Raw genomic sequence first — 21623 nt, forward strand, 5'->3', positions numbered from 1 at the left:
GTGTAAGCCAACAGGTTGAGAACTGGGGAATACATTGTCTTTGGAGAATTTTAAATAAGCAGCTACCTACACAGGATAGTTACTACTGACCCTGCCTTTGATATATCACTGACTGAACGTGTCAGGAAAAATTAAAGATTATTTTGTATAAAAGAATCAAACTCAGCAATAGCATAATACCATAAACAAGATTAGAAGACAAAGCCTAAACTGAAAAAAATCTGCAATACATGACAGACAAAGAGTCAACATTGACTGAAATTAGCTTTACAAATAAGTAAGAAAAGTAAATAAATGAGTAAAGACAGAAAAATATACAAAACATGAAAGGAAAAATACATGTCCTATATATAAATAGATATTTGAAAAATAAAAACATTAAACTATCACTTTTTGACTATTAACTTCATGAAGATTAAAAATAATAACAAACCTAGAATGGAAAATAGGTGTTCTAATCCAAGTATTGATGGAATTTGAATTGATAAACCTTTCCAGAAGGCAAGTGGTGTTTCAAAATTCAAAATATGCCTATCCAGCAATATGATCCTTAGAAATTTACTGTTTAAAAATTAGCTTCATAAATGGAAAACTTTTAATTTACAAGTCTTTTAATTAAAGCTTTTTAATATTTCAAAAAGTTAGAGAAAATAAACATCAAGATAAGATATAGTTAAGTGAATTACTAAAATATTTTGTAAATGTTAAAACTGATGTTTAACACAGAAAGATTTCCCTGAAATATTAATTAGAAAAAGAAAATAAAGAAGTAGAATTTACTATAGAATATATATATAAACCTCTTAAGCACATCTAAATCTAGATATATCTCTGTGTTACCAAAGTGTTATTATTCCACTAATTCATGAGAAATACATCTTTTGACCTGCTCGGTATCATTTGCTGCTTTCACGTCAGGACCTTACGTTTTGAAAATCAAATCTTAACTTAAAATGACTTGCTTGAACTACTCGTCATGGAGTCTTTCACCTCAAAAACCAAAATGGGGAGAGGTGGGGGATGGAGGGCATTTACCCCTAAGCTATCAACATAACATTTGATTATCAATCTAAACCATAAGATCCTCCAAGCTACTCTACATGTATCCTTATCACTGATGACTTCCCTGGAAAAGCAACTGCAATTTCTTCACAATTTTTTGCCTTGTATTTAACTATGCTGGTGACAATGGTAGGAACAGGAAAAATAACATTTCAAGCTATTCAATGTATTCATCACTAAATTTAATTTGGGATGAAAATGAATGTTTTTAATATCACTTGTCATTAGAAGGCTAGAAATAGAAACATATCCTGCCTGTTTACAAAAGGACAACGTCGTCATCTGATCTAATACTGTGAATGATCTATGGTGGGTATAGATTGTACTACTGTACCACGTGGTCACCCTGTTTAGCATCAATGACCCTCAAAAACTAGAAATTTTAAGCACTTACTAAAATCCTAAATATACATTGTTGTATTAGACTGTTCAAATAAGTCACTTCTACTTCTAGGTAAAATGGAAGTAGGAACTAGACTTACCATCCTGCATAAAACAATGAAATAACTACACAACAAAGACGAAACTCCGAATACTGGGAAAAGAAGACAGTGATCCCTGAGAGAGAGCAGGCAAACAAGGTGGGTTCTCTGAATGCCTTTCACAGGACTGGATAAAGGGAAGGCAAACAGAGCCGGGCCCCTGGTTAAGAAGACAAAGCAGAATCTGGGAAAGCAAAGACAGATAAGGAATGTGCCAAGTATGGTGCTAAACCCTTTATATGAATTTCTCATTTCTACAACAATCCCTAAACAGATACTATTATTAGGTATTGCTGTTTAACCAATGAAAGGAATTAGGTGATCTCTCCAGCCCCAGCTAATAAGTAGTAGAGCAAGGATTCCAACTAAGACACTCTGACTTCATAGCCCAAGTTTAATAGAATCTATTTAAAATAATTCCCATTTGCTTCATTTTTGTTTAAACATAAGTCTAAATCTTATTCATATATACTCACTCTCTTAACATTTTGTTTATATCACAGGCTCACACTCTCAAAATCTAGAGTAAATTCTAATCATCTTATTAAAAATTTTTTTACAAATAACATTTTCCCCAATGTGAGAAATTACCAAAATTTGACTTGCCTATCTTATAATTGATTAATATAGGCAATGACACTGTTTATATGATGCAAAGATGGGAATCACTTGGAGATCATTTAAATAGCCTCACTGTCTGGGCTCCGTGGTGATTCCATGGTAAAGAATTCACCTGCAATGCAGGAGACCCAGGTTCAATCCCTGGGTCAGGAAGATTCCCTAGAGAAGGAAATGACAACCCATTCTAGTATTCTTGCCTGGGATATTTCATGGAGAGAGGAGCCTGGTGGGCTACCGTCCAAGGGGTCACAAAAAAAATTGGATACCACTTCACAACTAAACAACCAATGTCTGGGCTCCACCCAAACTAGTTAAATCAGAATCCTGGGACCCACAAATTTGAAAGTCTTCCAGAAGCTTCTAACATGTGCCCACACTGAGAGCTCCTGGTCCACAACTGTAAAGGACAGACCCCAGGGGATACATTCTTAAGCCTACATGCTATCTAGTTACAGCCAGAATTAAAAACACAACCAAATAATCCTCCATCTATCACTTAGAACACAGGGAATTTCTTGCACAAATCATTTTCTACATTAGTACATTTTGCCTGAAATGTCTCCTCGTGCTTTTCTATCAATATTTATTATTTTCTCAAATCTCACACTTCTCCCTTAAGATGTAAATTTCAGAATCACCTCCTCTATGAAGGAAGTCCTAAAGACCTATGGCTCAGTTAAGGACTTGCTCCTCTGCACTATCACTGTGCCTTGAACTATATCTCCTGTTGAAACTGACACAATGCTTTATAATTATTGTTTATAGCCCTATTTTTCCTGGCAAAATGTGTGCTTTTAGAGGAAAAAATTCAGTTATTCAGGCACATTCTCCAAGTTTACCACTAAAGCAACTGCTAACACACTTGGAGCAACTGCAATATGCCAGTCCTTCTCTATGTTACTTACATGGATTGTTTCATTTTATCTTCACAATAACTCTGTTGAAATAGGCATTATTTTTCTCATCACAATTTACAGAAATGAAAATCGAGTCCCAAAAAATGAATCTTCATGAACACCACACAGCTATGTTAAGTAGTGTTAATACTTAATCTGGTATTAAGTAGTAACACCAGATTGGTATTTGGTGTTTATAACACTCAATATATTATTGCCAAATGTATGAATAAATGAATAAAAATAAGAATATTATCCCCTAGAGAATTATTATAACAATTACAACGTTAAAATAATTGGGAAAATATGATTCATTTGTCTAGAAACTATATTTTTCAGATAAGGCTGCACTTTTACAAATGGAATGAATTAAGATCCATAAATCAAAGATATGAGAAATTAATAAATTAGGTCTGATTATATATGACAAACTACATGTAAACATATACTTTCTTTTTACTTTCAGAAAAGTCTGAGTAGAGCATGTTTCATAATTCCTATCAGATGTTAGGTATAACCAGAGAATAACATTTTTGTTTACCCAAGACTGTTGTATTTCTGTGGATGTTGACTGAGTGAAAGCCATTGGTCAGTATCCATCTCAGTCAATAGTGCAACTGTCGTAAGACCCAGAATTAACTGTTAATACCAACCAGATGTAATATAAACATATCCAGTTGATAAAACTGAATCTCTTTAAATTATTTGTAGTTCCATCCCATAGTTACCTTTCAAAATGTAGACAGACGGTGCTGTGGTCCTTGCCAGTAACTGAATTGTCAATACCTTTGCCCACAAGCTGTGGTGGCCGCTGGCTGGGGCTGTGCTCTTAGGAGTTTCAGGTTTGTATCCTGTGTGACCCTAAACAAACTTTAACAGCCAGCCCCTAAGCTTTAGTTTCCTTATCTCTAGACTAGGAATAGTAATACGACTTATGTCAGAGGGTCATAAGGATTAAATAAGACAGTCAAGCCATGAAAAGGGCTAAGTGTGAGACAAGCACCTCTGTCAATGCCTTTCAAGGCAAGGTTTGCTCCCATCACCTCCTTCCCTGAGACAAAAGTAATGAACCCACACTCACAGCCCACATGGGGTGAATACACCACAGTAAGAGATGGTACAAAAATATACAAGAGTTTAACACATGGTCTTCTGTTTCTCTAAAATTTCTAAGTTAAACCTTACATTGTTTCTCACGAAGTTTCAAGTATAACAGTAACAAAGAAGATTCATTGAAAAGGAAAAGAGAAGGAGAGAACTAAAATCGTATGAGTGGTAATGATCTTCCACTCAAACATAATCACTCTGGGGGAGGAATTATGATGGTGCTAGCAATGGTAACAATTACTGTTATTTAAAAAGTTTAAATTTGAGTTTAGGGCTGATGTGATTAGAAGTGTTCTAACAACAATAAATACAGTAATGATACAGAGAAGCTCCAAGATCTAGCGAGGAAAAATGCTTACTATGCAGCCTGGGGAAAAAGGGGGCAGAGCAGAAAGGATTAGGCTCTGGGTTTTCCTGTCATGATCTTTCTCCTGCACATTGATAGAACAGATTAAAAGGGATCAGGAACAAGTATGTGACTTGATATGAAAAATCAGTTGGATATTGAACTACAGGCAGGTTTTGACCCAAACCAGGAAGTAAGACACTTAAAATGAAGGGTCATGAGTTGGAAGAGAGTTGAAACAAGCTGGCTGCTGGTAGCCCAGGCCACCGAGGGAGCACAATCAACAAGGGTCAGAGAGATCCACTGCCAAGTAGGGGGCTGAGGCTTCAACATCAGGATTTCCTCTCCATGAGCAAAGTGACAAGGCTGAGGGGAGGAGGAACAAACTGCAGGCCCCAGATGAGTGGCCTGGCCCAACTTCATGAGGCATGACAGTAATGACAGATCTTCTAAGAGAAGAGCGCTGTCAGCTGCCTACATTTCTAGGTGGGTTTATGAGGCCTGTGGAATCCCATCTGCAGTACTTGAGATGTATGATCCTATCATTTTGCTTTGTTTGACTGGATTTTTAAATAACTAAGATTGATCATGTAAACCTCTGTAAGTACATGGTAGTTTCATGTGATCCAGGGGAGCGACTACAGGCCTACCTTGGAGATACTGCGGACTTGGGGCCAGATCACCTTGATACAGCAGTAAGTGAGTCACACAAATGTTTTGATTTTCTAGTGTATATTAAAGTTGCTTACACTGTTGTTGCTTAGTCGTTGACTCCATGGACTATAGCCCACCAGGCTCCTCTGTCCATAGGATTTCCCAGACAAGAATATTGGAGTGGGTTGCTATTTCCTTCTCCATGGGATCTCCCTGACTCGGGCATCCACTGCATTGGCAGCTGAATTCTTTACCACTGAGCCACCTGGGAAGCAAAAAAAGGCAAATAGCTGCCCTTCCCCACCAACCAAAGCCTCTCCACCTTTTCTACATTACATAGGATATTTTACCATACAAAGAGCTTGCCTTGATTACAAAAAGGAAAGTCTCAGTAAAGATTTGAAAATATTCCATGGTTGGATTCTTTCATTTTAAGTAAGAGGTGTTATAAAGGGTTAGCACTTGGAAGAAGCAAGACAAAGCACATCAGAAGCTGTTTTCCACATTAAGTAAAAAAGGAAAATATAAATAAGATATTATATCAGGAAAACTTCTTATAGGATGAAATATTTTAAATTTCCCAAGAAAACAGTTTTAATTTCTCCAAGGCAGACACTGGGTAACAGCATAAGTCACACCATATAGCAGTTTATTAATAGAAACAGCCTTATGTCTAAAATTAATGTACATACCTTAAAGACAGTTTATTGCTAAAAACTGCTAACCATCATCTGAACCTTTAGCAAGTCATAATATTTTTGCAATAGTAACATCAAAGGTCATTGATCACAGACCACCATAACAAGCATAATAATAATGAAAAACTTTGAAATACTGTAAGAATTACCCACATGTGACACAGAAACTCAAAGTTAGCAAATGTTATTGAAAACTGGCTCTGATAGCCTGGCTTGATGCACGGTTGCCACAAACACTACAATTTGTTAAAAAAAAAAAAAACAATACAACAACTGAAAAGCAAAATGAAATAAGGTATGCCTGTATAGATTTAAAGTCAAATAGCTCTGGATTCGATTCTTATTTAGATTGAGCTTTATCTTGGCCACTTACTGCATGACTTTGTGCAAGTTATACAATCTCACTGAGCCTCAGCTTCCTCATTTTACAGATGAGAAGATAAATGCTAACTTTCAGCCCTGGCATGAGGCTAGGATAACCATGTGCCTAATGTACCTGGACCTGAGCCTGGGATGTAGCAGGTGCTGGAGCAAAGACAATTATCTTATTATTATTGAACAATCCAGAGGCACTTGCAGCCAGAAAACATACCTTGAAATATTTATGAGAATACATACTCTATCCAACAGAGAGCTATGTAAAATGAAACAGAGGATATGTATATAAAAAATAATAAAACCAGAAAATAATAAAACCACACATTGGAAGCTGGGACCATTTGCTCATCTAAGGACATAAATTGAGGAAAGAAGAGAGGGTAGGGAACAATTTTGACTACTCAGATAAAGTATTTTCTTCTGTCTTAGGAATATGTTTTAATTGAGCTGCAATCACCAAGATGATGTAAAGCCACTTGCAATTTTATTTACAAACAACCATGTAAGATTTCTCTAAGGATCGAGTTGGCCCCACCAAACAGATGTCAACCCTTCAATTTTCTATTCCCACTCAAACTAAAATCTGAAAGACAGGATATCTATACAGATCACTTGACCTATGACAGTTTCATAATAATGAATCTGAGACAAGAAGAGGAATGCAAGCTGAGAAAGGGAGAGAGGATTTCATGTAGAAAGAACATGTCTAAGATCATGAAAACACAAGAACACAGAAAACAGGATTTTCACTGGTATAAAGTCAGTTAACAATTAAAGTAACAGGAGTATTACACTAGGTTTGATAAAAAAGGGTTAGAGACGACCCTTAAAAGCAACATTAACTGATGATCTTATGACCAAGTGTTTTAAAACTTTTCTTACAAACTTCCCAAATATCAAATTGTAATCAAAGTTCTTTTGACTTTCAGCTAACTTTGAGATGCTTTAGTGGGCCCCTGAGGCATGTCAGAGAAATATTAACTAGTATTATTCAGTATGATAAATTACATAGACAGCATTATCACATGAGTAATAAATCCACCTAAAAATATACTGTATGAATGAATACTATTTATACAGACATTCTAACAATTATATGAACCTTCAAATTTTGGATATGTCCTCAGTTCAGTACAGTTCAGTTACTCAGTACTGTCCAATTCTTTGTGACCCCATGGACTGCAGCATGCCAAGCTTCCCTGTTCAACACCAACTCCCAGAGCTTGCTCAAACTCATGTCCATCAAGTCAGTGATGCCATCCAACCATCTCATCCTCTGTCATCCCCTTCTCCTCCTGCCTTCAATCTTTCCCAGCAATAGGGTCTTTTCTAATGAGCCAGTTCTTCGCATCAGGTGGCCAAAGTATTGAAGCTTCAGCTTTAGCATCAGTCCTTCCAATGAATATCCAAGACTGATTTCCTTTAGGATTGACGGGTTTGATCTCCTTGCAGTCTAAAGGAGTCTCAAGAGTCTTATCCAGAACCACAGTTCAAAAGCATCAATTCTTCAGCACTCAGCTTTCTTTATGGTCCAAGTCTCACCCATACATGACTACTGAAAAAACCATAGCTTTGACTAGACGGACCTTTGTTGGCAAAGTAAAGTCTCTGCTTTTTAATATGCTGTCTAGGTTGGTCATAGCTTTTCTTCCAAGGACCAAGAGTCTTTTGATTTCATGGCTGCAGTCACCATCTGCAGTGATTTTGGAGCCTAAGTAAAGAAAGTCTGTCATTGTTTCCATTGTTTCTCCATCTGTTTGTCATGAAGTGATAGGACCAGTTGCCATGATCTTAGTTTTTTGAATGTTCAGTTTCAAGCCAGCTTTTTCACTCTCCTCTTTCATCAAGAGGCTCTTTAGTTCCTTTCTCTTTCTGCCATAAGGGTGGTGTCATCTGCACAACTGAGGTTATTGATATTTCTCCCAGAAATCTTGATTGAAGCTTGTGCTTCATCCAGCCCAGCATTTCACATGATGCACCTGCATATAAGCTAAATAAGCAGGGTGACAAAATACACCCTTGACATACTCCTTTCCCAATTTGGAACCAGTCCCTTGTTCCATATTCACTTCTAACTGTTGCTTCTTGACCTGCATACAGATTTTTCAGGAGGCAGGTAAGGTGGTCTGGTATTCCCATTTCTTTAAGAATTTTGCGCGGTTTGTTGTGATCCACACAGTGAAAGATTTTGGCATCGTCAATAAAGCAGAAGTAGATGTTTTCCTGGAATTCTTTTGCTTTTTCTATGATCCAACAGATGTTATCAATTTGATCTCTGGTTCCTCTGCCTTTTCTAAATCCAGCTTGAACATACGGAAGTTCTCAGTTCATGTACTGTTGAAGCCTCACTTGGAGAATTTTGAGCATTACTTTGCTAGTGTGTGATATGAGTGGATCTGTGCAGTAGTTTGAACATTCTTTGAAATTGCCCTTCTTCAGGGTTGGAATGAAAACTGACCTTTTCCAGTCCTGTGGTTATGTCCAAGTATAATGCTATAGTTCTATTTGTTATGTTAAACTGTTATATGTCATAACAGTAAGCAAACTTCTTTATCAATTACACTGTAATAAAATGTTTAAATATGATTTTAAGTCTTTTGTAATCTACAGACAGTTATTATACTCTGATGCTCTTACAAAAGTGCTTCATCTTCAAAAGGATACATAGGAAGGCTACAGAGGCAGTAACAACAGTTCCATATCAAGATGATGGCTATGCAAAGATTCCAGCCCATATTCACACCAAACAAGAACCCATCCTGCCCCTGAGGCCTCTAGATCAGGCATCCAGAGATCTTTACTCCCTAACAGACAGGGTTGACACCGCTACTCAGCCCTGAAGCACCTAGAGAAGATAAATGTCACCAACCCACGTCCCATTATATAATAGGAGTAAAATCTCTTGAGGGAGTGATTGAGACAGGGAGGCAGCAAGGTACAAAATTTAAAAGAATAACATAACCCAAGAACATGACATAAACTGATTAGAACCAACTAGGTCCAAGATGGCAGATGAGGTGACTTTCACTACACCTTGAGCCTCAGTATACACTCACTGTAACACATCAGAAAGCTAAATGATACACTCACAGGCAATACGACAGTTCCAAGGCAGAACATAAAGGTCAAAAGATGGGCAGTAGCCCAATGCCTAGAAACCTCCTCCTCTTTCCCACAATAGCTGGAATACTCCTCCCACTCATCAGCCAATGAAATTACTCAGCCTTGTAAAAACTTAACCCCTTCATGGATCACAGCCTTGCTGTGGTAAAACAGCTTGGGTAACTCAATGAAGCTATGAGCCATGACCTGCAGGGCCACCCAAGATGGACAGGTCACGGTGAAAAGTTCTGACAAAATGTGGTTCACTAGAGAAAGGAATGGCAAATCACTCCAGTATTCTTGCCTCAAGAACCCCGTGAACAGTATGAAAAGGCAAAAAGAAAAGACATCAGAAGATGAACGCTTCAGGTTGGTAGGTGTCCAGTATGCTACTGGGGAGTATGAAGAGACTGGGCTAGAGCAGACTCTCAGTTGTGGATGTGTCTGGTGGTGAAAGTAAAGTCCAATGCTGCAAAGAACAATATTGTATAGAAACCTGGAATGTTAGGTCCATAAATCAAGGTGAATTGGACATGGTTAAGCAGGAGATGGAAAGAGTGAACGTCAACATCTTAGAAATTACTGAACTAAAATGGACAGAAATGGGCAAATTTAAATCAGATATCCATGATATCTACTACTGCAGGTAAGAACCTCTTACAAGAAATGGAGTACCCCTCATGGTCACCAAAAGAGTTCAAAATGTGGTACATGGGTGCAGTCTCAAAAATGACAGAATGATCTCATTTCATTTCCAATGCAAACCATTCAACACCACAGTAACTCAAGTCTATGTCCAAACCACTAATGCCGAAGAAGTTAAAGCTAAATGGTTCTATGAAGACCTATGAGACCAACTAGAACTAACACCATCAAAGATGTCCTTTCTTCTCATTTGGAATTGGAATGCAAAAGTAGGAAGCTAAGATTTAGCTGGAGGAACAGGCAAGTTTGTCTTTGGAGTAGAAAATGAAGCAGAGCAAAGGTTAACAGAGTTTTGTCAAGAGAATACACTGGCCACAGTAAACACCCTCTTTCAACAACATTAAGAGATGACTCTACACATGGAAATCACCATAGGGTCAATATCAAAATCAGATTGATTTTATTCTTTGAAGTCAAATTGGAGAAGCTCTACACAGTCAGCAAAAACAAGATCTGAAGCTGACTGTGGCTCAGATCACCAGCTCCTTACTGCAAAATTCAGGCTTAAATTGAAGAAAGTAGGGAAAACCACTAGGCCATTCAGGTATGAAATCCCTTATGATTATACAGTGTAGGTGATAAATAGATTCAAGGGATTAGATCTGGTAGACAGAGTATCTGAAGAACTATGGACAGGATTCATAACATTGTAAAGGAAGCAGTGATCAAAATCATCCTAAAGGAAAAGAATGCAAGAAGGCAAAGTAGTTGTCTGAGAAGGCTTTACAAACACCTTTAAAAAAAAAAAAAGAGGAGTGAAAGGAAAGGAGAAATGGAAAGATATACCCATCTGAATGCAGAGTTCAAGAGAAGAGCAAGGAGAGATAAGAAAGCCTTCTTATATGAACAATGCAAAGAAAAATAGAAGAAAACAACAGAATGGGAAATATTAGAAATTTCTTCAGGAAAATTGGAGATATAAAGGCAATATTTCATGCAAGGATGAACATGATAAAGGACAGAAACAGTAAGGCCCTAACAGAAGCAGACTAGATTAAGAAGAGGTTGTAAGAATACACAGAAGAACTACACAAAGAGGTCTTAATAACCAGTGATAACTGGACGCAGATAACCAGGATGGTGTGGTCAGTCACCTAGAGCCAGATATCAGGGAGTGTAAAAAATTCAAATGGGCCTTAAACAGCATTACTACAAAGTTAGTGGAGGTGATGGAATTCCATGTGAGCTATTTAAAATCCTAAAAAGATGATGCTGTTAAATATATGCACTCAATACATCAGCAAATTTGGAAAACTCAGCAGTAGCCATAGGACTGGAAAAGGTCAGTTTTCATTTTTATCCCAAAGAAGGGCAATGCCAAAGATGTTCAAACTACTGTACAAGGTTTGCTTGTATGGTAAGATTTTCTTACACTGCAAGATTTGCTCAAAATCCATCAAGCTAGGCTTCAGCAGCCTGTGAACGGAGAACTTCCAGATGTACAAACTAGATTTAGAAAAAGCACAGGAACCAGAGATCAAATTGCCAACATTTGCTGGATCATAAGAGAAAGCAAGGGAATTCCAGAAAAACTTCTGCTTCATTGACTACACTAAAGCTTTTGACTATGTGGATACAATAAACTGTAGAAAAATTCTTAAAAAGATGGGAATACTAGATCACCTTACCTGTTTCCTGAGAAACCTGTATGCAGGTCAAGAAGCAACAGTTAGAACTGGACATGGAACAATGGACTGGTTCAAAACTTGTAAAAAAGTCAAGGCTGTATATCGTCTCTATGCTTATTTAACTTCTATGCAGAATACATCATGCAAAATACCTGGCTGGATGAATCACAAGCTGGAATCAAGATTGCTGGGATAAATATCAATAACCTCAGATATCCAGATGATACCACTCTAGTGTCAGAAAGCAAAGAGGAACTCAAGAACCTCCTGATGAGCATGAAAGAGGAGTGTAAGAAAGTTGGCTTGAAACTCAATATTCAAAAAACTAAGATCATGGCATCTGGTCCCATCACTTCATGGCAAATAGATGGGAAAACAATGGAAATGTGACAGATTTTATTTTCTTGGCCTCCAAAATCACTGCACACTTTGACTGCAGCCATGAAATTAAAAGACACTTGCTCTTTGGAAGGAAAGCTGACAAACCTAGACAGCAATTTTAAAAGCAGAAACATCACTTTGCTGACAAAGGTCTATATATTCAAAGCTGTGGTTTTTCCAACAGTCATGTACAGATGTGAGAACTGGACCATAAACAAGGCTATTGTTGTTTAGTTGCTAATCGTGTCTGACTCTTTGCAACCACATGGACTATAGCCTGCCAGGCATCTCTATCCATGGGATTTTCCAGGCAAGAAACTGGAGTGGGTTGCCATTTCCTTCTCCAGGGGATCTTAATGACCCAAGAAAGGAACCCATGTCTCCTTCATTGGCAGGTGATTTCTTTTACCAATGAGCCATCAGGGAATGAAGGCTGAGCCCCAAAGAATTGATGCTTTCAAATTGTGGTGCTAGAGAAGACTGTTGAAACTCTCTTGGACAGCAAGATATTTTTCCAGGTGGCGATAGTGGTAAAGAACCTCCTCCCAAAGGAGGAGACACAAGAGATGCAGGTTTAATTTCTGGGTCCAGGAGATTCCCTGGAGAAGGGCCTGGCAACTCACTCCAGTATGCTTGCCTAGAGAATCCCATGGACAGAGGAGCTTGGTGGTCTTCAGTCCATAGGGTCGCAAAGAGTTGACCAGCAAGGAAATGAAACCAGTCAATCCTGAAGAAAATCAACCCTGAATATTCACTGGAAAGACTGATGCTGAAGCTGAAGCTACAATACTTTAGCCACCTGATGCGAAGAGCTGATTCACTAGAAAAGACCCTGAGGCTGGTGCAGATTGAGGGTAGGAGGAGAAGCAGGCAAGAGAGGATGATAAGGTTGGACAACATCATCAACTCAATGAATATGAGTTTGAGCAAAGTCTGGAACATAGTGAAGGACAGGGAAGCCTGGCACGCCGAGGTCCATGTGGTTGAAAAGAGTCCAACATGTGAATAGCAACAACAACATAAAAACTGACAATCCCATAGCCTGGTGCCTCTCTTGCCTTCCAAGATGATCCACACTCTGTCTGTGCAGTGTGTTTCTCTCTGAATAAACCTTCTTTCACTTTAAAGAAAAAAAAAATGCTACATTAAAATATAAGGTGAGAAAATGATGCCTGTGATTTCTGGCAACCATAATATGACCAAATAATAGTATTTGCATAATATGATATAATATGCAGAATGGATATGTTTCATTTTACATAATAACCTTGACTCATACAGTTTTACAGGGTCAAAAAGAGACACTACAAAATTTTTAACTATTTAAGTGTTAACAATCTATAAACTATGAAGAAAGAAAAATGAAGTTCAGTAGTTAAAGGTTTAAATCATGTACCAATCAGAACCCTCCTACCCTGCTTGTGGAAATGTAAATGGTACGACCATTAGGTAGAAACGTGTGAAGGTTCATTAAAAATATTAAAAACAGAGCTACCATATGATTCAGCAATTCCATTCCTAGGCTTATATCTGGAGAAAATCATAATTTGAAGAGATACAAGCACCCCAACGTTCACTGCAACACTATTTAAAATAGCCAAGACATGGTTATCAACCTAAATGTCCATTGACAGACAAATGTATAAAGAAGATGCAGTACATATATACAATGAAATATTACTCAGCAATAAAGAAAGGATGAAATATAGCCATTTGCAGCAACACCAGATGGACCTAGAGATTACCATACTAAGTCAAAGACAAATGTCATATCACTTATATGTGGAATCTAATTTTTTAAAAAATAACACAAATGTGGAGAAGGAAATGGCAACCCACTCCAGTATTCTTGCCTGGAGAATCCCATGGACAGAGGAGCCTGGCCAGCTACAGTCCACGGGGTCGCAGAGAGAAAAAAAAAAGAAGAAAAAAAAATAACACAAATGAACTTATTTATTAAAAATAAGACAACAGAACTTATTTACAGATATCAAAAACAAACTCATGATTACCAAATGGAAAATGTGGCTGGGAGGGTTAAAGCAGGAGCTTGGGATGAACATACACACACTACTAGGTGTAAGATAGATAACCAACAAGGACCTACTGTTTAGCACAGGGAACTCTACTCCAGTAAAATGAAAATTTTTAAATTTTTTTTAAATTTAAAATTTGGGGGACTTCTCTGGCAGTCCAGTGGTTAAGACTCCATACTTCCAGTGCAGAGGGTTCAGATTCGATCCCTGGTTGGGGCACTATGATGCTACAAAGCATAGTCAAAAGATTTATACACACACACACACACACACACACACACACATATGTTAAAAAAGAGTAAGAAAGTATGCTTATATCAAGAAGAGTGCAACAAAGAACTCCAGCAGCAATAAAGTCCTCATCTGAAACTCTTGGAGCTATAATTATTTAGGGTTAATACTCAAGAAAGTTAGTAATAATGCATATAACAAATTACACAAACCTTCAGTGGGATCAGAGCCGCACCCTATACTCAAACATGTTTCTATTTCTGCCATGAAACATACACATTCACAGTGAGTATGAGAAATAGAGATCGTAATGAGAGTCAATTCCATTAGGCCAAATTTCACCATGAAATCAGTTATTTAAATAAAATCTGTGGATTTTCAAAGTTATTTGAATTTCCTAGTTACAAAAAAAAGAAAAAGGTTTGTGATCCTAAGTCTGGTTTGCCTCATTTTATGTAAGTGTTAACAGTAGCTAGATGAAAACTTTGTGGTTCCCTTACCACCTCTGTAGTAATTCAGTGTTTTTAAGAAATCCAACTTTTAGAAACATAACTTGACATCAAACATACTCTGTTTTATAATTTGACTTTTCCCCTAGAAAATTACATCAGTAGATTTTTTTGCCCTACTGGATACAATGATCAAAACCACAAATGTACTGGTCAAGATTATAAATGAACAGCTGTTCACAGCGTGAGAGGCTACAGTGTTCTCCTGAGTCTCCTGAACTCACAACTGAGGGCAGTGGTTATCCGTCCTGAAGAGGGAATTATCAAACGAACCTTCTCACCTACCTGGAGTGCCCTCTGATGTTTTTATCCCCATTCTACAGCAGTACTGAGCAATCCCATAGTCCGCAATCTTGGCGATGATGGCAGCATTGGGATACAGGGTGAAAAGCAACACGTTGTGGGGCTTCAAGTCACGGTATATAATCATGGCCGAATGGAGGTATCTGCCATAAAATGCACAGGAAATCTTATTAAAATGTGAGCATATCATAATATATTTTGGCATGATTTTTTTAAAATACACATATTCACTAGGCAAAGCATCAAAATTCTGTGCTAAGTTTTACCTTCAAAGTTAAAAGATACTGTAGAAGGAAATCAAATATGTAAGTCCAGTTTTACATAGAAAGTTTATGCATTTAAAACAAACTAAAAGACATGTTAGTTCCGATAAGTGATTTAAACTTAAAGGCACAACCACTTTAAGCAGAATATGTATTTTTTTGAGACTTCTTTCCTGTATACTTTAATAATCACTAAAAGGAATTTTGAAACCCCTCAATATCATGTAAATATTTTAATTGGTTTAAAATGAAAATACATTAAATAAGAATTGACAGTATTTTGTTATAACTCCCATTTATTTAACAATTTTAGAAATTCTTCCTAGCCTTTAAAATTCTCTCTCTCCTTTGATATTTTTTTTTCTGAATAAAATATTTCCTAACATTTTGGAAAATATTTTCTACTTTTTCAATAGTTAATAAATTAAAATAAAAGACTTTTTTAGCTATTTGTACTGTATCATTTGAAGATGTAATCTACTTTAAACCCAGACCTACTATGAATTAACAAAGAACAGCTTGAACTGAGAGCTGGAAGGAGTAAACCACTATCTTGGGAAAGGTGATATGGGGAATTTTAAAGTCTTTCCTTTTAGAAATTGATCCATTCAACAATTGGCAACCAGAGTTTGACATTCACTGTAGATGAAGACTAAAAACTAGTTAATATAAAAAACAAAACTAAGTTTTCCCCTCAACCAGGTCTTGTCCATTTTAGAAACAAAAGCTATTACTAGTTCTAAAGTAACTCTATTACCTTTCCTTACCCATCTAAAAAATTCAGATTTTTCCCCAGCTCTTTTTACCCTACCCCATGACATCAAATTTGCCATAGTTCTGCACATGACCTCACAACTACATTATGTCCTACCTTGAAATTACATTTTTTTCACAGAACTACAAGGCTGTATACTGCCACCTTGCTTATTTAACTTATATACAGAGTACATTATGCGAAACGCCAGGCTGGATGAAGCACAAGCTGGAATCAAGATTGCCAGGAGAAATATCAATAACCTCAGATATACAGACGACACCACCCTTATGGAAGAAAGCAAAGAAGAACTAAAGAGCCTCTTGATGAAAGTGAAAGAGGAGAGTGAAAAAGTTGGCTTAAAACTCAACATTGAGAAAACTAAGATCATGGCATCTGGTCCCATCACTTCACGGCAAATAGATGGGGAAACAATGACAGACTATTTTCTTGGGCTCCAAAATCACTGCAGATGGTGACTGCAGCCATGAAATTAAAAGACACTTGCTCCTTGGAAGAAAAGCTATGACCAACCTAGACCACATATAAAAACCAGAGACATTACTTTACCAACAAAAGTCCATCTAATGAAAGCTATGGTTTTTCCAGTAGCCATGTATGGATGTGAGAGTTGGACTATTTAAGAAAGCTGATCACCAAAGAATTGATGCTTTTCAACTGTGGTGTTGCAGAAGACTCTTGAGAGTCCCTTGGACTGCAAGGAGATCCAACCAGTCCATCCCAAAGGAAATCAGTCCTGAATTGGAAGGACTGATACTGAAGCTGAAACTCCAATACTTTGGCCAACTGATGTGAAGAACCAACTTATTGGAAAAGACCCTTATGCTGGGAAAGATTGAAGGCAGGAGGAGAAGGGGACGACAGAGGATGAGATGGTTGGATGGCATCATCGACTCAATGGACATGAATTTGAGCAAGCTCCGGGAGTTGGTGATGGACAGGGAAGCCTGGCATGCTGCAGTCCATGGGGTTGCAGAGAATTGGACATGACTCAGTGACTGAACTGAACTGAAATTACATTTTTTCACAGAACTTAGGAGAGGTAAACTTAAATCCTTTTTTTGTGGCTTTTGGTTTAGGCTCACCTTATATCAATAAATATTTGCTCCATTACTGAGTATTAATCACTGCTAGAGGGATTAGGAGCAGAGAGGCAGAAATACCCTGAACTTTCCATTGATTGATGACGTAGAATGTATGTATCATTTAACTTCATCAATAGAAGATTCCTTCTCTTCCAGGATGTAGTTAGAACATTTGGCATTAGGCCTATTCCTTTCAGTAGACATATTTTTGGCTGAAAGTAAGAGAGATATACTAATGAAGCTGACCTTAACAATAAGTAATAGGCTTAAAAGAAAAATTTACTGAGGGCTTACTGAAAGGCCATTAGCTACTCTTATCCTGTTGAAGAGAAAAGCTGGGAGATTAAGAAGAAAAAAGTTAAAGCCAAGTCATACATTATTGAATAGCATCCAAATCCTTCCTAATGCATGCCTCTTTCAGAATATTTAAAGACTACAGACTCTCTCAAAACACTTTCCAAAGGTTAAAAAAATTAAACTTAATTTTAAATAATGTCACTGGGAAGGAAAGATTATCTGGATTAGTTAAAATGTTCAATTACAGAATTTAATCTTAAAAGCACAGTTTTAATAGCTTTAAATAGCAGAATAGCTTTCAAAACATAACAAGTACAGATGTTGCCTTAGTAAGAATAATTCAGCCATAATTTATGTATTATATGACAATGATCATTGTCAAATATTTTATTAAAACAAACTAGCTAAACTCAATTTAGTTATTTTTAAATTGTGATTGTTTTCAATGTTGCAAAGAAACTCCTTTGTAACTTACAGTAAACTTTATCTCAACCTAAAGAGAATTATTCTAACAATAGAATATCTTCATTCATTTAACAAATACATATTGGGCACCTATGAGGGACAGTCACCGGGGATATAAAGGCATCCTCGTCTCCCTGCTCTTTAGGGCCACAATCGAGAGGGAGAGGTGGGTATTCTAAGAAGATTGCAAAAATGTGATACTTCCCTAGCATTTCGTACTACATCCCTAGTAGTTCCAAAGCAGACCCTCACACTAGACTATAAGTTTTCAACCTTGATAAGAACAATATAATCTCTATCTTTCTTTTCCCTCTTTAGCAGCCAGTGCAAAGTTCTGCATGGAGCAGAGTCAAGAAACATGTGTTAGCCAGGTCAACTCTTCATGGTGCAATTAGTCATCATGGTGAAGATAGTATGTGAGCAAATTCTAGAGGAATATGAGTTTTCTAGGCGGAGGATTTTTTGACAAGACAGGAATGACAAATGCAAGAATAGACACGGATGCCAATGAGAAGTCAAGTCCTTCAGCATGGTTGGAATGAGGGCAATGGAATTAAAGTAGTCTGGAGAGGCAGGCAACAGGCATACATAAAGAGTTCTGAGGCTATGTCAGGAATTTAGATGTATCCTCCAGATAACTTGAAATGCTAAGGAGTTTCAAGAATACTTAAATTTTTATTTTGGAATAATATATCAGAAATATTCCATAATTCCCTGTAAATATCAGACCAAGACAGCAGGAGTGGCATAAAAATAAATTAATCAAGGACCTAATGGACAAAGGAGTACTTACTTCTTGGGGGGGAGGGGGTGGTCTGGATGTGACTACAAAAACCTTTGTTGGCAAATGGGATACAAAATAAAAAACAGATTCATGGTGAAACAAGAGAAAATAAATTCAATTTTGAAAATATTGAAACACAAACTTATAGGAAATATAGTTTACTCTATCTTTAAAGGTTCAGTTCAATTCAGTTCAGTCGCTCAGTTGTATCCCATTCTTTGCGACCCCATGGACTGCAGCATGCCAGGCCTCCCTGTCTATCACCAACTCCCAGAGCTTACTCAAACTCACGTCCATTGAGTCAGTGATGCTTTCTAACCATCTCATACTCTGTCGTCCCCTTCTCCTCCCACCTTCAATCTTTCCCAGCATCAGGGTATTTTCCAATGAGTCAACTCTTTATATCAGGTGGCCAAAGTATTGGAGTTTCAGCTTCAACATCAGTCCTTCCAATGAACACCCAGGACTGATCTCCTTTAGGATGGACTGGTTGGATCTCCTTGCAGTCCAAAGGACTCTCAAGAGTCTTCTGCAACACCACAGTTCAAAAGCATCAATTCTTCGGTGCTCAGCTTTCTTCACAGTCCAACCGTCACATCCATACATGACTACTGGAAAAATGATAGCCTTAACTAGACAGGCCTTTGCTGGCAAAGTAATGTCTCTGCTTTTTAATATGCTGTCTAGATCGGTCATAAGGCAAAAAGATAGGACACTGAAAGACGAACTCCCCAGGTTGGTAGATGCCCAACATGCTACGGGAGATCAGTGGAGAATCAATGCCAGAAAGAATGAAGAGACGGAGCCAAAGCAAAAGCAACACCCAGTTGTGGATGTGACTGGTGATGGAAGTAAAGTCTGATGCTATAAAGAGCAATATTGCATAGGAACCTGGAATGTTAGGTCCATGGATCAAGGCAAATTGGAAGTGGTCAAATAGAAAGTGGCCAAATAGGTCAGGTGGGCATGAGTGACCATCGACACTTTAGGAATCAGCAAACTAAAATGGACTGGAATGGGTGAATTTAACTCCAATGACCATTATATCTACTACTGTGGGCAAGAATCCCTTAGATGAAATGGAGTGGCCATCATAGTCAACAAGAGTCCAAAATGCAGTACTTGGATACAATCTCAAAAACGACAGAATGATCTCTGTTTCCAAGGCAAACCATTCAACATCATGGTAATCCAAGTCTGTGCCCCGACCAGTAATGCTGAAGAAGCTAAAGTTGAACGATTTTATGAAGACCTACAAGACCTTCTAGAACTAACACCCAAAAAAGATGTCCTTTTCATTATAGGGGACTGGAATGCAAAAGAAGGAAGTCAAGAAACACCTGGAGTAACAGGCAAATTTGGCCTTGGAGTGCAGAATGAAGCAGGGCAAAGGCTAATAGAGTTTTGCCAAGAGAATGCACTGGTCATAGCAAACACCCTCTTCCAACAACACAATGAAGACTCTACACATTGACATCACTAGATGGTCAACACCAAAATCAGATTGATTATATTCTTTGCAGCCAAAGATGGAGAAACTCTATACAGTCAGCAAAAACAAGACCAGGAGCTGCCTGTGGTTCAGATCATGAACTCCTGATTACCAAATTCAGACTTAAATTGAAGAAAGTAGGGAAAACCACTTTAACATTCAGTTATGACCTAAATCAAATTCCTAACGATTATACAGTAGAAATGAGAAATAGATTTAAGGGACTAGATCACATAGACAGAGTGCCTGATGAACTAAGGTCAGAGGTTTGTGACATTGTACAGGAGGCAGGGATCAAAACCATCTCCAAGAAAAAGAAATGCAAAAAAGCAAAATGGCTGTCTGAGGAGGACTTACAAATAGCTGTGAAAAGAAGAGAAGTGAAAAGCAAAGGAGAAAAGGAAAGATACTCCCATTTTAATGAAGAGTTCCAAAGAACAGAAAGGAGAGATAAGAAAGGCTTGCTCAGTGATCAGTGCAAAGAAATAGAGGAAAACAATAGAAAGGGAAAGACTAGAGATCGCTTCAAGAAAATTAGAGATACCAAGGGAACATTTCATGCAAAGATGGGCTCAAAAAGGACAGAAATGGTATGGACCTAACAGAAGCAAAAGATATTAAGAAGAGGTGGCAAGAATACACAGAAGAACTGTACCAAAAAGATCTGCACGACTGAGATAATCATGATGGCATGATTACTCACCTAGAGCCTGACATCCTGAAATGTGAAGTCAAGTGGGCCTTAGGAAGCATCACTACAACCAAAGTTAGTGAAGGTGATGGAGTTCCAGTTGAGCTATTTCAAATCCTAAAAGATGATGCTGTGAAAGTGCTACACTCCATCTTTAAAGGTAGTTGAGGATTATAATAAAAAGCTCAAAGCAGCAGATAATTTAGAGATACAAGTTAATAGCTGAATATAGAATATGTACAAGATAGATATGCACAAGATAAAATATGTAACATGAAGAGTTCTTGGATGTCACTCTAAACAGCTCCATCATTTAAGGGGCTGCAAAGTCCTGTGACTTTATTGTCTCTTTCTATCTCTGTAGTTATGGCTCTATGCTAAAATATATTTGGGAAGACAAACCCTAATGCTGAGTTTTTTAAAAACACTTAGTGCTGGTAGAAGATTGCTAGCTACTAAAATCTATTAGCCTTTTACAGCACAACATCCAGAAGGTACCTTGGCATTATGCTGAAAACAAATCAGGAAAATGACAGGAAAATATGCTGAGATTTCATTTACTTTATCGGCAACTGCTGGACTTATTATTTTAGAAGTAAGGTCTCTAAGAACCAGAGATCAAACTGCCAACA

The 21623-nt window shown here is 37.6% G+C and overlaps 1 protein-coding gene across 3 annotated transcripts in view; it reads right to left on the reverse strand.

Annotated features, from left to right (window-relative positions):
- LRRK2 (leucine rich repeat kinase 2) overlaps positions 1-21623 on the reverse strand; it is a 192152-nt gene that overhangs the window by 37841 nt on the left and 132688 nt on the right. For all 3 annotated transcript variants that reach the window (XM_043886930.1, XM_043886939.1, XM_043886919.1), the window contains exon 41: positions 15122-15282. In XM_043886930.1, the coding sequence (XP_043742865.1) occupies positions 15122-15282 (161 nt within the window). The remainder of the gene's footprint in view (positions 1-15121; positions 15283-21623) is intronic.

The sequence above is a fragment of the Cervus elaphus genome, chromosome 3 (genome assembly GCF_910594005.1).
Source record: "Cervus elaphus chromosome 3, mCerEla1.1, whole genome shotgun sequence".
NCBI lineage: Eukaryota > Metazoa > Chordata > Mammalia > Artiodactyla > Cervidae > Cervus > Cervus elaphus.